Below are 18,896 nucleotides of genomic sequence, written 5' to 3'. Positions count from 1 at the left end.
AAAAAAAAAAAAAAAAAAAAAAAAAAAAGTAAGATAAAAAGGGTTCTCCTGAGTTCTGTTCTCTGAATTACATGGAGAATCATAGAATTCCAGGGTAGGGACAATCTGAAGAGCATGTAAGTCAATCTCTCATAAAATCTGAATCCCCCATATAATAATTCTGCCATGTACACATACTTGGCAGCTCTACATTGGACAGAATCATGAGGAAAAACTCTCTTTCCAGGTGGTTAATTCTTTCTTCTCAGATATGTGATTGCTAACCGGTCTCACTTAGATTCAGCTCAAATTTATCCGTAACAACATTTGACTTTTGGCCCAAGGTCTTATCACAAAGATATTGATCATGTTTCTTGGAATAGATGCTGGTTTGAATATATTCACTTGAAGAGTATTTCTCAGAAATTAACACAATACCCAGCTATGTGATCTGCACAGTGCATAGAATGTGGGCCCTATCAATTGCTTTTATGGACACTGAAAATCATTACCTTCCTTGTCAGACATTGCAGAGTTGTCTTTATTTATTTACTTATTTTAACAGAAACTGCTATCTCAGGAGTTACAGTTAAGATCCCCCTATACACAGACACACACCATAGCCTCCTATACACAAGTAACTGGTAAGGGTAGTCATGAAATTAGTTGGAGAATTATATAAACATCCTTATTAAGCTTTATCTTGTTTGATCTGGATCTCTATGTAAAGGTCTTCCTTAAACAAAATGATTTCTCTAAAACCTTAACTATGCCTTCTAGCTACATTCCTGCACAAATCTGATACACTTATTTAAATCACTTGTGAAAGAGCTGAGTCTAGCCCTCTCTGTGTTATCAATTCTTTTGTTCAGGCCCTTTGATCACAATGGTCCCATCAGATATAAATCCATTTTGTTAGTTTCAACCCAAGCTTATGTTCAGAAGTGTCATTTACAAAGTAAATGAAATACTTTCTGAACTCAATAAATAGTGTTTCTACAGCATTTTTCTTCCTCTAACATGTCTAGCTTATTCTTAAAGGACTCCATTTACTCTTGGTCACCAGTAATCTCCTTTCTTATTGAACAAAAATAATCTAATAAATGTTATACATTATTTTAGAATCTAACAATGAGGTGACCAGTCTTTAGTTTGGAGAACAACTTTCAAATAAGAACATGAGGTGGCTTTAGGCTTGTAGCACTTTATTATTTTTATTTTTTTGAAACATCATTAAATTATCTTTATTTTGTGTATTTACTCTGTTTTAGACTTGAAATGTATTGTCTGTATCTTGTGTTTACAGCTTTTTTCTAGGAAAATGCAGATTAACGAGTAAATGAAATTGATTATACAGAGCAAAAAAAATCATAGCTTCATTATTCTAAAAGAAAACAAAATTAAGCTACATAGTTGCAGACTCTTAAAACATGCATCCACAATTACACAAGAGAAAACACTAAAACCTATAGATAGTAGTGTAAATAAAAATATTACTTAGCTTATGCTTATATCTATAATTTCTTCCACTATAGGTGAACATTAGATAAAATACATGTCTCCTAGTATTTATTATTGCTCTTAGTTTTGTTTTTTGAAATTTTTCTATTATTTCAAAAGAAAAATGGTTCATTCAGCATTCCAAAGTGTGCTTATATTAGTAGAAATAAATATTTAATTTTAAAATGTTGTCATTATCTATTCCAAATACTTTTTTTTTCTTTTTTTTCCCCAAATACTTTTGAGCTCTTTCCCTATAATAATAATTCTTCCATTCTCCTAAATATTTTGAGTATTCAGTTGTCCTTTAGAAATGCCTTTCTAACTTGAAATCTAAAAGATATTTATATAGACATAGGTAATATACATGTATAGATGTATGTATATATATATGTGTGTGTATGTATGTACATGTAAAAATGTATGTATACACACAAATATATACATGCATGTATATACACCCCAACACAGACACACACACACACGCTACTCTTTGCCTAACATATTTTTTGGTCTAAGAAAATAAATATTAAAAAATTGGTAAGTGTAAGTGGATATTTTGAAGAACCAGATTTTTCAGAAAATAAAGAATTTTTGTCTCACAGTTTACAATAGTTTGAGTTGACAAAGATAAGTTTCCATAAAGTAGGGAGAAGGAAAATGTCTTTTTTTGGTGAACTAGCTTCCAGTCTAATTTTTATTTAAGATGAAAATTGCTGGGGCACCTGGGGGGCTCAGTGGGTAAAGTCTCTGCCTTCGGTTCAGGTCATGATCTCAGGGTCCTGAGATCGAGCCCCATGTCAGGCTCCCTGGCTAGCAGGGAGCCTGCTTTCCCCTCTCTGCCCGCTGCTCTGCCTACTTGTGATCTCTCTCTCTGTCAAATAAATAAATAAAATCTTAAAAAAAAGATGAAAACTGCTAGCCTTTAATGTATCAGTTTAACTTTAAGCATTTATTATCAATACATATGTATTTGGAAGTATTTACATACATAGAATTGGATGACAAGGCAATAGTAGCTCTCGCTCAGCGTATGTAGAGAAGACATGCTTGCAAAATTTCAAGTTGGAAACTGGGACGCATTTTCTCAGAGAAATATTGAGAACATTAGGTTTAGGTTCTGAAATATTCTACTTTATTCTACTTTATTAGATTCTTTTGAGTTGAGTCCCCAGAGATATTCTCCTATGGTCATGTCTGTACTAAATGAATCTTTGACTATAACTGATGGATCCAAGTACAAATATCAGTTCCACATGGAGCGAATTACATGCTTTCTCCCAGGAACTGAAAATTTGGAATGGGGTGAAACAGAAAATATGAGCTCTTGACAACCCTCTAGAGAAATATTTCATAATCTCTTACTGTTGAAGTTTTGGAGTTGTCCTGTCTCTGTTGTTTCTGAAATCTCTGAGATTCTCTAATATCTTACCACAAATTCCCCCTTTGCTTTCTCTAGTCAGATTCGATTCCTATAGCATGTTTACAGAATAGATTTTTGCAGAGGAAGCAAAGACATTTACCTTCCATATATATAACATTACTTACATGGCAAAATGTATTCAAAGCTTCTAACACACGTCTTACAAATTAACCTCTGGAATACAACTCATTTTTAAGTTTAACTTGGCAGACAGACATTTAATAAATACTTATTGAATGAATCAATGTTGTGGAATTTATGTAATACCTTTCATTATGAATATTTTCAGTGATATTTATTTTACTTAGAGATATGCAAACTCTAAATCTTCCAAATGCCAAAGATTAAAAGTGCAGAATCTCAAAACACATTAAAGATTATGCACTGAGGAAGACCCTTAGGATTGCAATGGAAATAAATTAACTAAATCTACAGAGCTTCACTTTTATGTCTTTGAAGTTCTAACATAAAGATTCACTGGTAATGATTAACTATGACTGCCATGGTCCAAGGATAAAACCGCTTCTCTGGAGGATGCTGAGTTGGAATGTTAATTCATTTTAATGATGTTGAAAAATTGATTTCAAATCCATATTCATTTAGCAATGATATCCACTTGGAAGAATATAGCATACTTAACATAATAATAATGCATTACATATATTATAACTAAAGATTGAAAATGATAAATTAGTATATCAATATTAATATGGAATTTTTCAATTTATGTCTCAAGATACAAAAGATCTCAGTATGCATACACATCTCAATAAAAAATTATGTAGTGTAAAATGCAGGAGGAAAATTCTCATAAAAATTAAGATAAAAATTTCAGAATTTATATTTCTGGAGATAAGTAACCATTCACAGGGTATTCTTTCCATTTTAATATGTTCACTGCCTATCAAGGACTGTCATGAGAGTTAGACCAGTGTATTACTACTGAAACAGATAACTTCATCTTTAATCTTATAAGTCTCTAAGCTTCTTGGAATTAAAGTTGAGTCTAGAGATGAACAATTTTTAAGTCAAAACATGTAAAACAGTTCAGACTAGTCTTCAGACTGCAAGTATAAAGCAGAAAAAAGAAACAAAAAATTTGAATAGAAATACTTATGATATTTCCGAACCCCAAATATAAAGAGAAAAATCTTAAAACTTTCATTCAGAGAGAGAGAGAAAAAAACCCCTACATGTTATATACAAAAGAATGACAATAAAGTGATATTAGATATAACTAGAAGCAAGAAGAATAGTACCTTTAAATTTTGAGGAAACGTTACTTTGAACCAATAGTTTTACACTTTTGGCAATTATCATCTAATGTTATATGTGACATATATTTCCAGATCTCTAAACACTCAGGGAGATTGCCAAACACCCTACCATAGCTTTTCTAGTGATGGTGATACAGAAAACTGTCAGCTATGTATATTCCAGTAAAATAAAGGCAAGAAATATGATGAGATATTAATACATTTAACACTGAAATGTTACACTTTGAAAATTCTTTTAGATGTTAATGGCATAAAATTTCATTTCCTTCCTTGTGAGTTCATAGTCCTTGATGCTAAGAGACACATTTACCTAATCATAATGTGCTATTTTTTGGATAGGTGGGGATTATACTTGCACACTTTGGAAGCCTGTGACAATCCAGCTCTTTCCATGTCAGGTTTTCTAATTTGGGGCTTCAGTGTTGGGAAGCCCCCATTTTTGCCATATTTGTCAGTTAAATTCTAACAGCTCAATTGGTAATAAAGTTGACATTTTGACATCTGATTGCCTGACTCCATTGTCTGTTATCAAATTCTAAACATAGGCGAAGAACAGAGTTTCTAATTATTTGGTCCTGAAAAGACCCACAACCTCTAATGAAAATTTGGGGAGTTAAATAATATTTAAAAATTCAGCACCGAATAATCTATGTAATTGTTGAATCAATATGTTGTACATTTGAAACTAATATAACATTGTATGTTAGTTATACTTCAAAAAATATTATGCTCAGACAAAACAACAATAAAAAGGAATTCAGATTTTGATGGGCCATGTAAGTCTGTGGCCTTGCAATAGTTTCTCTCATGCCCCAGTTACCTCTTGTAGTGGTGTGGTTGGTTTTAGTTGGCCATCTTGAGCAAGTAGCTATAGATCTTAGATTAGAACAATGGGAAGAAAACTAACAGTTTTCTAAAGTTCCTAAAGATTAGGGTGACAGGTATAAAAGGGGAGAGGTGAATTTCTCAGGTCTAGGTGCTCATAATGTGAATTTTAGAAATAGAGATGCCATTTAGTATGTGTTAAGTCAGAGAAGGTGCTTGGAGTCCATGAAATCACACAAAGGATGATGGACAAGATCTCAGAAAGCTGTGATACTCCAGAAGAAGACCATATCAAGAGAACCATGAGAATCACAATTTTCATGTGGAGAGAACATACTGAGAATAATAAACGACCCAGTGCTTAAAGACTAGGAGAGCCATATCACGAGGCTGCAGGAAAACTGTTCAAATTGTAGTGGGGAAGACCAGAAACTCATGTGAAATACCTGAAGAATCACTAGATGAGTTACAAAGTGATGCAATTATTGTAGGTATTAACTGTACACTACATAAACCTACTGGAATAATTAATGTAATTGAAGTTTTAAAGGAAAGAACAGTAAAGATAAGGTATAGTAAAAGCAAACCAGACAAAACAAAAGTAGATGGACTTCAGGCCTAGCTAAGATGCTACTCTGATGGAACAGCACCTGCATGATAATATCCAACTCGGGAAGGAAAAGGTCAACAAGATTTTCTTTAGAAGATTCACCATTGTACTATTCCCATGTCTAATCATAGGGAAATAACTAGAAACACAAGAAAAAAAAATGGCTACATCACAAAGCAAAGTAAAAGTAGAATGAAGTAGGGACCCAGATCCAGCAAGCCGTTCAAACCTGTGTGTGCTTAACTCACTAGATGGGAAACGTGCCTCAGATTAGACCTTTGTTTGGAACTGCCAACATCACAAATTTCTGAACTTTGCAAGAATTTGGAATATCTTGAATGCTGTTCTCTGAAAGTATCTCCCACATATGGTTTTTTAAAAATGTGTCATAACTAACTTCTTGAGATAAGATTTCTCTCAATTAAGTTTAAATTCGCAGATTATCAATTGTAGATACCTGATATGCTAGCAAAGTTGAAAGAAATATTTTTCTTCAGCTCTGCTTTTTGCTACTGAGACTGATGAAGCTCTGATATAAACTTTGGGACAGTGAACATAGGTCTAAGCTAAGTACTTTGTCCTGGAATCATCATTTGGCTTCGTCAGTGGATAGACCATAAAGAAACAATTGTTAGGAAGCTACAGTCATTGCAACTATGCACATAAACCTATAGTGTTCCCTATTTTGGAAGAAATTGTTCCATTTTTGCTTTAGTTTTTTTTTTTTCTTCAGTAAAATGTACCTGAATTTTTTCTCCATCTTGAAAGACCAATAAACATGAAACAATTGAGCTTGTCTGTCTTATAAAACTCATTACATGAAGACACTTCACTCTTTAGTAATCTAGAAACCAAGATGCAGGGTCATTCAAGTCCTGATAAGGGTTAGCACTTATACACATCTCATAAATACTGGTTACACATTTATACTCCTGAGATTCTTGTCATGGAATACTCAATAATAACATAAATACTTCTGTTCTTCCATTAATCAACTCTGTTTTGTCTTGTTGGATTCATTTTAACCCATATACCATTATCCTATAGGAAATAACTGTACTGAGAAATGTTATCCTTTATTATAACATAGAATGTTCTTAATATTCTTCTTAATATTAAAGACAAGTATTTTCTTTAACACATTTTAAAGTTATATTTGGCCAAAATATTTTGCAAAATAAAACTCAAAAGTCAAGCATAGTAAAATCTTAAAGACAAATCTAGAACTAAAATCGGTTTCTGACTAAGAGGGTAGTTGGGATTTGAGAAATAATTCCACAAAATTAACATTAAGTCAATCCAACAGTGTTTAAAACTAATAATAGATAAAATTTAAATACATTAGTCTTAAAATTACCACATAATGAGAAATGTTTAACTTCATAACCGTTTAAAAAAACATTAATTTGGTTCAAAAACAACCAATGAAATGTATTATTTGCCTCAATATCACCCTTCTATGCAATGTGAAAACTGGTCAAGTTGCCATTATATATAAATATTTCATTATGGAAAAAGCAAAATTACCTTTTAAGTGAAACAGACCAAGTTCATTTGCCAGTCTGGATTTTAATTACTCTTATTCCTTTAGACTTAAAGTAATTTTAAATAAATAAAATTGGAAGTTCTTTAAACTTGAAACAAATTCTAAAGAATCTAGTTTTTCTCATTAAAAAGCCATAAAATTGAATAAAGCATTCCTTGATAATAATTAAAATTAAGAGAGTTTGAACAGGTTGTGATAATACTTAATTATATTTTTGAGTGATCAATAATGAAAGAAGAAATGTTTGCCATATTTGTCAAACTACTACCGAATACAACTGCTACTGAGTTGTATTTACTGCTACTGAATACAATGAGCATTTGATTGTATTCAAGAAATAATGCTCTCAAGGTCACTTCTTTATTTCTGCACAGTGTTTCTATTAAATTTGGATACACGTATATACATATATAGTTTTATTAAGTAGAAAACTAATGAAACAATTAGGCTAGTGAGTTCTTCTACAACTTGCAATTTCCTCATTATTAGCAAACATCTGTAATCTGTAAAGCAAATAAAAAGGTAAAATATGAATTCAATTGATTATCCCAAATACTATAACCATATGAGCATATCTGTTAAAATAATGGTAACTAGAGCAATGAATATTATTTCATAGGAAAGAAGGTAAACATGAAAACTACAAACACATATGAATAAATACTCGAGAAAGAGGAGAGGAAAAGGAGTAACCAATAGATTCAGGGATAGAGACATCATGTTTTATAGGTACTATTTCATCACTGAAAATGCTACTTTGTATTTTAAAAATATGTTATTTATAGACCCACTAGCTTTCTAACAGCTGCTGGGACTCAAAATTTGCCAATTTTGCAAGTCATTTAAATGTTCCATATTACATGTGAATGAAAAGATACACTATCAGTTTCCTGACAGATGCAAAAAAATCTGCTCTTGGTCTAAAATAAGTTTATGTTCAATCAGAAGGAGAAATATTCTCCCTTTAAATACTCCAATTTAAGAGGAGGTACTTGAATTGTAAGAGGAAACACAAAGTTGGATGGTATAGGTTCTCATTTTATTGTACCAATTCATTACTGAATTTAACATCAATAGATTATTATATTACTTATGAGGCTACATTTAAATACTTTAAATATATAAGGGTTTTGCAATAAATGCATTGGTCTCTCAGAATAAACCATTTATTTCTATTATAGGCCAAAGATCTGTATACCTATTTCAAACTGTAGCTCAGCAGAACTAGGAAATTCCAGCACTGAGAAGTTTTAGGGTACACTAGGACAATCGTGGCTTTGGTCTATGGTTTCCAATTACCCTCTTTTTAATTCCCCACAAATAACAGAGTCAGTAAAAGCTAGAAAAAAAAAAAAGAAGAAAATCTCCAAACCTACTTTTTCTTCAGTCTTCTATCCTTCTCAGCTTGAGTTCCAAGTTTGCCTAGCCCCAGGGACTCCTGAGCGGCAGCCTCTGTCTCCATAAAGCCTCCTGTGAAGAAGTAACTATTCATATTAGGGTTGAATACATTGTGTCAGTTCTGAAAATAAATTTTTAAAAGTGATGAGTTGGTCAACATTTCAGTATTACATATTCTTCTTTTTTTTTTTTTCTTAGATCGTCTTTATATTTCCAACCCAACATGTGTAAAATGGCATGGGTGCATAAATGAACATACACTGAGAGAACGGAAGGAAAAGGTACCCTATTAGCCTCCTATTCAACTGTGCCCAGTAGCAACATGATACATAATAAACGCATTGACAAATACAGTCTGCCGGTTTCCAGGTCCATTTTTCCTCTTATGAAAAACAAGAGCAAATATGGGTGTAATGAGTGAGGTTTTTTTCAACATTTGAAAAATATGACACATTTTATGTATAATGGGATAAATGATAGCCCAAGGAACCCAATCAGGAGCATGTCTTTAATTCCAAGTCAAGGAAATGAAGAGGCATTTGCTGACTTCTAAAGATTTTTCCTATCCTGCTTTTGGAATCCTCTTTTCCTCACCTGGCTGACTCCTAAATCCTTCCGTATAAGCCTTACTTCCAGAACTTCTTATGTTCTGGCAGGTTTTCTTTTGTTTTGTAAATTTTATAATTATACCTGGAAAAAAATCATGTCTTTAGAAGATCTTAGTAAGAACTGCTTTTACCCAGCATGCCATAGATTATTTAGTGTGCTGTCATTTTTATTAGTGCTGGAAAATATGCAATATACATTACATTGCAAGGAAAAGAGGGAAGAAAAAAAAGTATGCTGGGCACGAAACACAGAATTACACATTTTACAATGCACTTATTTCATTCAGGACCCATAAACATAATTAATTCATAAATTCTAGTTAAAATTGAAAAATAAGAAATTAATCCCGAGCTCTATTTTCTCTTATTATTTACTATATGCAAAAAACATGAAGCCAAGGTAAATGAAAAAATGTTCACTATTTTTAAGTGGGTTAAGGTATACATATTTTTTAAGTGTAAGGGATTAAAAATTCCAGTTAAGCTCAAGATTAGGTAGAAAGACTCAAGCTAATACTAACCCTTACAAAGACTACACAGACACACAAATATCACCAATATATCAATAAATACAATTATTAAGGTTAATTTTTACCATTCTGTCACTGTAATTTCCCAGCTTCACATTTGCAGGGTTTGACCAGGTTATGGTTTTTCTAGTGAAATGAAATATCTTATTAAAGCACTAGTGACAAACTTTGTTGTCACTATTTTTCATAATTTATTTTAGCAAACAATCTATAATACTTGATGCTATAAATTCTGGAGCATTGGTATAAATGTTAATCTCATAGCCTAGTAACTGTTACTGAACTGTAAAATTATAACAAAGTCCTCTTTAATTGAAAGCACACTGACTGTTGTCTAGATCTAGTCAATAATTTTGAATCTGGGTACCAAAGTTTATTTTATTCAGTTAGGCGCATGTGCAATTAATACCTAAATAACTTTTATTATGAAAGAATGTCATTGTTGGTACCATTAGGAGAATCATCCACTAGCTAACTGAAGGACTCTTGGGGGTCATTTTTAAATGTGAGACTTTCCACTTATGCACAGTGAGTGGGTATTTTCATTTCATTTCTCTCATCAGTGTACTTGCCTTACTATATATCCATAAATTGTTATACACAGTCTGCAAGTAACAATAAAATTGTTCTCTTGAAATGGAAATGGAAATGAATGATTCACTTAAAAATTACAAAATTCTTGATCAGTCCAGATGGGAACATAGAGATTGATGAAGTAGACCCATTAGGTTAGACAAGACATTTCTACCACCAAGTGGTTGTACGAATCAGGCCTTCTATTTTTTCTGAGCAAAGAAGAACTTCTAAATTATTTTTTTCAAGAACCCAACACTTTAATTAGCAAAAATGACATTTTCAAACATATGATAGCTCTGGGAGGGAAAAATGACAGCTCTGGAAAAATATCGTGAGTCAAATCTAGACCCAGAAAAAAAGATAATAGAATTTGTTTCTCGTAAATAAAACCATAAAAATAAAAAGCATGAGGAGCTTAGAAATACTATGAATACATCAAAATCTAATATCCTTTGAATACAGCATGTAATAGAGAATTACAGATATCTCCTGTTTCAAAATAATGTTTATGGCCATAGTAGGTAAAATTATTTTTAAGGATCACATGTAGGACAGTATCCTTAAGCAGGAGAAAATGTATAATCAGGTGCATTTTTTAACCCAATTAAAATATTTCTGGATAAAAACCTTTTTTCATAGAACTGGTCCAGCCAAGTTCAGGTTCCAGCTATTGAAAAAGATAATCTCAGCCAAACCAGCTGATGAACTCTATGGATGATCATCTGGCTCTGGTGATAGTCTGTCTTATCCTTGTCTAGGAGGTAGTGGGTTCATATGGCTGTATGGACTTTAGGAATATCTGCCCATTTATCTATACCAAAATTTTATTCACTAGTCATACAGAGCTATGAAGCACTTGAAATGTGGCTGGTCCAAATTAATTGCTGGAAGTATAAAATATACATAGGCTTTTGAAAATGTAATGCAAAAAAAAAAGAGAGAGAATATAAGCTATCTAATAATTTTGTTGATTACATGTTGAAATATTCTGATATATTTACTTAAATAATTATTGAAATTTATCTCACTGGCCTCTTTTTCCTTTTCTTAACTCATAGAAAATTTTAAAAATTATACATGTGACTCACATCTGTGGCTTGAATTATATTTCTGTTGGACAGCTCTCTCTAAATGGTTCTGTTCTAAACTGGAGACAGTACTGATCTCCAGAAGGAAATCAGTACTTGTGTATGTTGATGGGGGGAGGAAGGCACATTTTCCAATGTCGCAGTAACTGCAAAGGGAAACCTGCACATATCAGTTAGGGAACTAGGATTCTGAATTCTTTAATGAGTAGAAAATCCTTTAGCTTGTCCTTAAAATGTCAAGAGTGATCCTGATATGAAACTCTAGTCTGTGGAAGCTAGGGGTTACTCACTCTCTGGGAGGCTCACTAGGAATGTGAAGAGAGCATATTAACTCTCTACCTTCTCATGGCACGAGGTGCTCAGGCATTGAAGGCTTGAGTTTCATGATTCATTGGATTCCTCAGATGATAAATTGCTTATCACTTTGTCAGTGGTCACCTAGTAGCTGTGCATGCAAATACCCAAGTCTAAATCCCTGCCTTCAGTTAAGTTCTCTAAGGTATCATTAAGCATACTTACTTTGGTGAGGTCTTTGAGGAGCTGGAATTGTTGGACACAGGACCACTCCTAGGATGTGAGGGTCCCACTCAAGTATTTTTTTCCAGCTTGTTTTATATATAAACTTTTAGTTACCCCAAATCAGCAGGACAACACCCTAGTGGTCCAACATCATACAATAGTGTTCTAGACTGCAGGAGTGAGTGACTCACTTGTCAGATCACCCTCCTGCAACCAGAATTGGGCCACTGGCCTGGAACCACCTCATGGGTATAAGTCTCTGGGCTCCCTGGGATATCTGGCTGAACCCTAACATGGGAAAGAGAGTCAAGGTACATTCTGAAGGGGAGAGACAGGGACTCACATCCATATTGTCTGCTTGGATCAGGCACCATGCCCAGATGGCACTACCTCCCTGGTTTCTCCCAGGGTCTGAAAGGTTAAAAAAAAAATCTTTTTTTCAGTGCTTCCAGGGATTAGACTCACAGGTCCAAATCTTGGCTTCTTGGCTAAGAGTGTCCTGTCCAGATAGCACGGCCAGCCCCAGACTCTCCCAGTTAGAGAGAGATAACAGAAAATTCCAAGAAGGGCATTGCAAAGTGGAGGCTTTGTATGACCCTGGCTAAGGAATTCAGTAAAGGACCCTCGTTCATAGACTTAGATCTATGAATGGTACTGGTTGCAGCTATCTGTTCATCTGAACTATGAGGGCAAATATCTCTATGTTGGTTGGTCCTTAGATTCCTTTCAACTTAATTTATTTCAGGTTGGCCCTTGAAGTACAAGTCTATAGGAATTTCTAGCCAAAACCTGCATTGCAAGGCCTGGACCTCTCCATTTGTCCAACAGACATCTCTGTCCTTGTATTTAAAAAAGGGAGCTCTAATTCCAGAGAGAAGACTGCCCGCTGGTGGCTTCATCTCTTCTTTCATCTGACCTCTCTTTAGTATTAACTCATAGCATTCACTTGGATTTACATACACTTTGAGTTTATAAACGGTTACTTAATTGCTCTCTATCTGTTAGCCTATTAGCTCTCTGAAAAATGCACCTAGACATAGGGCCTGGCTCATAAAGTGTAATAAATACACTCACGATGAAAGCTAAATAGTGCTTTCTTCAAAGAAAGGCCCTTTCACCATGCAGAGCATGAGTCATTTGTAATTGGTACTTTGTGGAATTTCTATTGTATCTGTTGGCTCCAGAGCATCTAGGAAAATCTAAATTTTGGGGTAAAGGCCAGCACAATCCGCCCAAATTTCATGTGTAGAAAGGTGCTTGCTGAATAATTCTGGCGCAATATTGATGCTCTTTTTGTCATTATGAAGGTATTTTCTACATTATGCTAATTATAGTATGTCAGTGAGTTCAGGCAACTATAATACAATCTGGCAGATGACCATAAAGGAAAGAGAACTGCAATTTAGGAGGCAAAAAATCTCTTGAAAATGTATTGCTTTTCACTTCAGGAAATTCTCAAAAGAAGCCTCTATCTATCTATCCATCTATCTATCTATTTATCTGGTATTTATTTTTACTCAGTTATATATGTACTTTATATACCCAAAATTGGGGACATTGCCTGTTCCAATTTAATATATTTTTCTTTTTGTTTGTTTTCTTTCCCACAGCTTTGTCACATTTGGTTCTATTGGATCAATTCTCCATTTTTGAAAATATCTTCATTTGATTTCTTTTCATCTCTCTTACAATGTCTGTCAATGGCCTCTTTTCTTTATCCTTATCATTCAGTGTTAACATCAGCTAGGATGGTCATGTGTGTTCTGTTCTTTTTTTCTATATAGTCATTATAATTGGGGTTCTATGAAGACCTGAGAGAGTTGGGTGTTTCCCAGGTAGTAAACCAAAGAATGTATTAAGATCATATGGAAAGATATTTTTGAGAATAGTTTTTAGGAACAACTCTATTTTTTTTTTTCATTTGTGTTTTCTGTCCATATCAGTAATCCATAATCAGATACCTGTGTTATTGAAATACTCATGTCAAGTGACTGGGGATGTATTGACCAAACAGAGGAGTCCTAGTTATGCCACCAGAGATCTTGATCCAAGGTGGCATCACTCCACTCGTTAGCACTATAATAGGAGGATTATTCAACCAGTTATAAACCCCACTGAATTTTTCCATCACCGAGACCCCATTTTGACATCTTGTCCACAGGGATGCCATGAGTCACAGCTCACCCACTGCCTTTTCTGTTCTGTAACTGAGTAACTTTGTCAGAAAAACAAACTCGTGTCATCTGACATGGTTATTTTTAACACAGTTAATTTGCTTTCCTTCAAAATAGGTTAGTGCCTTTGGATAGAATTAAAAGGCAAGCCAGTCAGGATTCCAATAACCAATGTATAATCTTAGATTATGGGGTTCAAAATCCCCGTCCCTAGCAGACTGGGCAGGATAGACAATGTAGCAGGTAAAATTTTCCTGAGTCAGGAACGTACTGAAGATTTTATTTAAAATAAAAGAACTTTTGTGTTTATGTACTCTATTTTAATAAGCTGGAAGTTCCTTGATGCCAACAGTTATGCTTTCACCATTTTACTGAAGTCCATGGTTGGCACTCTACACTAAGAGTGGCTCCACATGGGCTTATTCACTCCAAAGTAAGAAGACAGAAATGACTTTGGATTATATCTGTGTTCTTTTTCTTTTTTACCCTCAAAATCTCAACCCTATTGGGTTTCAATTCCCTCTTGTTAATGCTTCTTTTCTGGGTCAAATCTTTCTCCTTAAGCAAGCAAAAGCAAAAACGAATTTTTGAATAGTTGCACTATTTGTATACACTATTTGTATACACTGTTCACATATGGCGAACCCTACTTTTATTCATTTTCTGTAAATTTAAAAATTACTAAACAAAAATAATAATGGGAAGTCCCCTTCTAGTCTGGACAGTTTTTCCAATCATCAGTTTATTTGGGGGTAGTGGCCTTTTTGACATTGTTCTTACATGTTCGCTTATATCTATCATTCATTATACATACAACTTTGGTACCAAAATCTTTCAAATTGTGTTTTAAAAGGAAGAGGTCTCCTTGTTTCAGATATACTGCTTCTTCCTTAAGTCCACATCATAATAAATACAATCATGAGTGTGTTGCTATCCTCTTAAATTGCTGGGATAACAGTCATCCTTCATTGTCTTAACTAATCTATGTTGGTTGAGACTAAAATTGTTTCTAGAATCTTAGTAGTAGTTTGTGTGGAAGTCAGGCTGTGGTAGGTTATAAAGTGACTGACAGATGAGAATGTGAAAATAGTAATTGTGGACAACTCATTTAAGCTTGGATATTAGAGGTAGGAGAAAGATAAGTCAACATCTAAGGAAGATGGCAGGATCAAGTGATTACTTTAAATATAGATTAGACATAACATGTTTAAGTACTAATGGAAATATCAGCAATGCATCATCTAGATGCATAAATCAGGAAAAAAAGAGGCTGTGGTCATTGGGCTGCTAAATCTTGACAGATGACTATCTGTTGTAGGAAGTCAGCAGAAGTTCTTATTGGTCTTGTGGCCTCTATGCCCCTCAACAAGATTATCAAAACTGTTTTTGTATCTTTTCATCTTGAGACTTGTAATATGGGAAGAAAGTAAGTAAAAATAAAAGGAGAAAGAAAAAACTAAAACAGATCCCACATCTGCTAGAAGGAATAGGATACCCTCCCCAAATTCAAATGGTACCTTCAGGTAGACTTGGCTCATATATGTTTTACCTTTCCAGCATAGTACTTAAAAATTAAATATGAAAAAAAGTGGGGGGTGCCTGGGTGGCTCAGTGGGTTAAAGCCTCTGCCTTCGGCTCAGGTCATGATCCCAGGGTCCTGGGATCAAGCCCCACCTGGGGCTCTCTGCTCAGTGGGAAGCCTGTTTTCCTCCCCTCTCTCTGTCTGCCTGCCTCTCTGCCTACTTGTGATCTCTGTCAAATAAATAAATAAATAAATCTTTAAAAAAATTAAATATGAATGCCTTAAATGGAAGAATAAATGCTCGTTCACTCATTTTCACCTGTATTACTTCCTGTTATTTTAAACCCTGCCTATCATCTGATACACTGAGCAGACATTTTCATTTGCAAGTCCTGCCCCTACATTACAGGCTTTAATACTATAAATAGCACTGTTAAGCCATCTGACAAAGAGAAGAATGAATTTTCTAAAAGGTACCTGAAAACTTGAAATCTTTCATTATTAGCAAGCTTTTTTCTACGCTACTTCTGTGATTTGAGTGAATAATCGTGGTATCCAAGGAAAACATGCTTTAAGGATTTCTGAATAGGGGCAAGTGGGTGGCTCAGCTGGTTAAGCATACAACTCCTGATTTTGGCTCAGGTCATGATCTCAGGGTTGCGAGATTGAGCCCCACCACACCCATTGTGGAGCCTGCTTAAGACTCTCTCTCTACCTCTCCCTTCTTGTTTCTCTCTCTCTCTCTCTCAAATAAAAGAATAAATAGACTTCTAGAATAGAACAATTTTGTTTAGTTTCTGTTAACTTTATTCAAATACTTTTTGATGTATTCTTTCCTTTGCACTTTGGGGTCTCCATGTTTATACTGTCTCGCTAGCAACACATTTGAAAAAAATGACTACTTGCATATTCAGTTTGATTTACCAGGGTTAGGGGTTATTAATGCAGTCGCACTGACTGATTCATCATATCTGAAGTTTGTCTTATAACCCTAGCTTTTCAGATTGTTATACACTGCAAACAACACTCCCTTTACCAATATTCTCCTTTTTGAATTCCTAATAATTTCTCCTTTGTTCCTCATCATTCTTGATGGAACCAAGTGAACGTGTTCATAGTTTTGTTTAGATAGTTTTCTCTGTCCATACCATATTTCATTTAGAGGCCTCTAGTATAGCTACCCTGAGATTACTTTTCTTTCTTTGAGCTTTTGATCTAAATCTTTAACTAAGAGTTCAAAATCTTAGGACGTGGTCCAAAACTTCAAATTTGGTTCTTTGACACCATCATCCCTCTACCATATTACTTTCCATACCATCTTTCTTTTTCTATTTCTATTCGCATTGGTAGAAGAAAGAACATTGCCAGAGTCTGTGTTTGAATTTGCCATATCAAGATATTATTAAAATCATAACCACCAGGGAGGGGTGCTTTCTTAGTTTCTTCTGATGCATAAGTCAGCACTACCAGGTGGTAGTCCCTGGGTTTGAAAAGTTTTCACAGTCTTCCCCTTATAATCTGGATACACCTTCCAAGACGAAAGTAGACCTGAGTTCATATCCTTCAACTGAAGTACCAGTGGTACCATGTACCATCTTCTTTTGGTAAATATATGTTTTTTTAAAACCTAATTGTGTCTGCATTTTCTTGTCATTTACTCCGGTCTTATTTCCAATAAAGACTTCTTAGTCTTGGTCTCTCCAGGAGCTTTGATTCACTATCAGTGCAGCTTCCATATAGTTCCAGAGGTACACATATCTGTACCGTTGTCCTCATCAGCACTGCAGTCCTTAACCTGCTGCTGACTCTGGCTTTATTTATACTGTATCTCTGTTGTTCTTCAGCGTAAAACAAAATTGCTCAGAGTTCAGAATTCTTCCTGGGGTGATGCTATGATCCCCCAAAACTATCGTTAATTTCCAACTTGGATGGAGTTGATGAAAATGATCACTGATTCCCTTTTCATCTGGTCTGACATAGAGGCACACAGTCACTTAAATGGGTAAGAAGGGTTGGGTTTCTAGAAGAATCTATATCCTACCAGATGTTAAATTATATCCTGTATACCTTGATTTTGAAAGAATACTGGCAAAATTTCCGATTCAGTTACTCCTCATCAAAGTTAAATACAAAATAAAAATAGGCAAAAAAATCTATGAGAGAAAGGCAATTAAATATATGTTAAAAGGGAAAGGTAAATTATAGACCCTAAAATGATATATATGTTGAAACAGGAATAAATAAAATGATTACTAGGTTAGCAAAATAAATATCTTAAAATACCTATCAATGTTATTGTGAATTACACTGTAATATATTGGAAATGACAAATAATTTGGTAAGATTATAAAGAGTTGTCAAATAAAAAATGAAAACAATGTCTCAGCATGTATATTTTATATTTTAAAAAGAATAATCTTCTATCTTCTTTCCTTATGCAATAATTTTTTATGGCTTAAGAAGTTCCTCTTCTGAGAAACAGAAATCCAAAGAGGATTTAATTAACCTGCTGAGTAACATTTAATCACATTTAATCAGACACCAGTTTCCTATGGTTTCTGATGCTTTGTGTGGGTTTTACATTATGGAAGTTGGGAAGAGCATTTTTGAATACACGACATTTGTAAATTTTCAAACATAAATATTACTCTCAGAAATTCTTTTGGTGCCAGGACAGGAAAGTAAGCCTGGCAGCTGGAGCATTACTTCTAAGTAATCATTCCTTTATTTGGGAAACTAAAGAAAGTGCTAAGAAATCTGTGCCATTCTGTTCAGTATTTAGTGTTAGAGGTAGGAGCTAAATATTTTCCAATAATTTAACTATAGTTCTAAGGAAAATAGGAAACGATGGAAAAAAGAAGATGCAATCACAAATAGCCAATATGATGAAAAAATAAATATGTAGAAAGAGACACACATATACACACATACAAAGCAAGTGTATATGTCATTATTTTAGGAAATAAATTTTTCATATTCTTTTTGTTTCAGGCAATTATAAATATGTCCATCTATCCATCCATCCATCCATCCATCCATTCATCACCTATCTATGCACATAGGTTTATACATTTACTTAGGGTCATTTTAAATGTACTGACCTATATTTTTCTTCAATTAGTAACTGACAATAAGTAAGTAGCACAAGCTCTACTATCCTATCCCTTTCTCTGTCACCCCACCTACACAGTGCAGAGTTAGTTTGTGGATGCTGTATTAGCTTTAAACAAAGAAATCCTGTAATTTTTTGCCCTGCATATCGTAATTCTTTATTTTGACTGAAAAGTTTATTTTGGATTTCTTATAGGGATTTCAATTGTT

At 34.0% G+C, this 18,896-nt stretch overlaps 1 protein-coding gene across 11 annotated transcripts in view; it reads right to left on the bottom strand.

The window, feature by feature from the left end:
- The window catches only part of PPFIA2 (PTPRF interacting protein alpha 2), a 493,640-nt gene that overhangs the window by 52,803 nt on the left and 421,941 nt on the right, over positions 1-18,896 (bottom strand). For all 11 annotated transcript variants that reach the window (XM_059402392.1, XM_059402391.1, XM_059402394.1 and 8 more), the window contains one exon: positions 8,537-8,630. In XM_059402392.1, the coding sequence (XP_059258375.1) occupies positions 8,537-8,630 (94 nt within the window). The remainder of the gene's footprint in view (positions 1-8,536; positions 8,631-18,896) is intronic.

Source organism: Mustela nigripes, chromosome 6, assembly GCF_022355385.1.
Source record: "Mustela nigripes isolate SB6536 chromosome 6, MUSNIG.SB6536, whole genome shotgun sequence".
NCBI classification, from domain to species: Eukaryota; Metazoa; Chordata; class Mammalia; order Carnivora; family Mustelidae; genus Mustela; species Mustela nigripes.
Note: the sequence above shows the minus strand (reverse complement) of the source record. Positions and strands in the feature narration are given on the sequence as shown.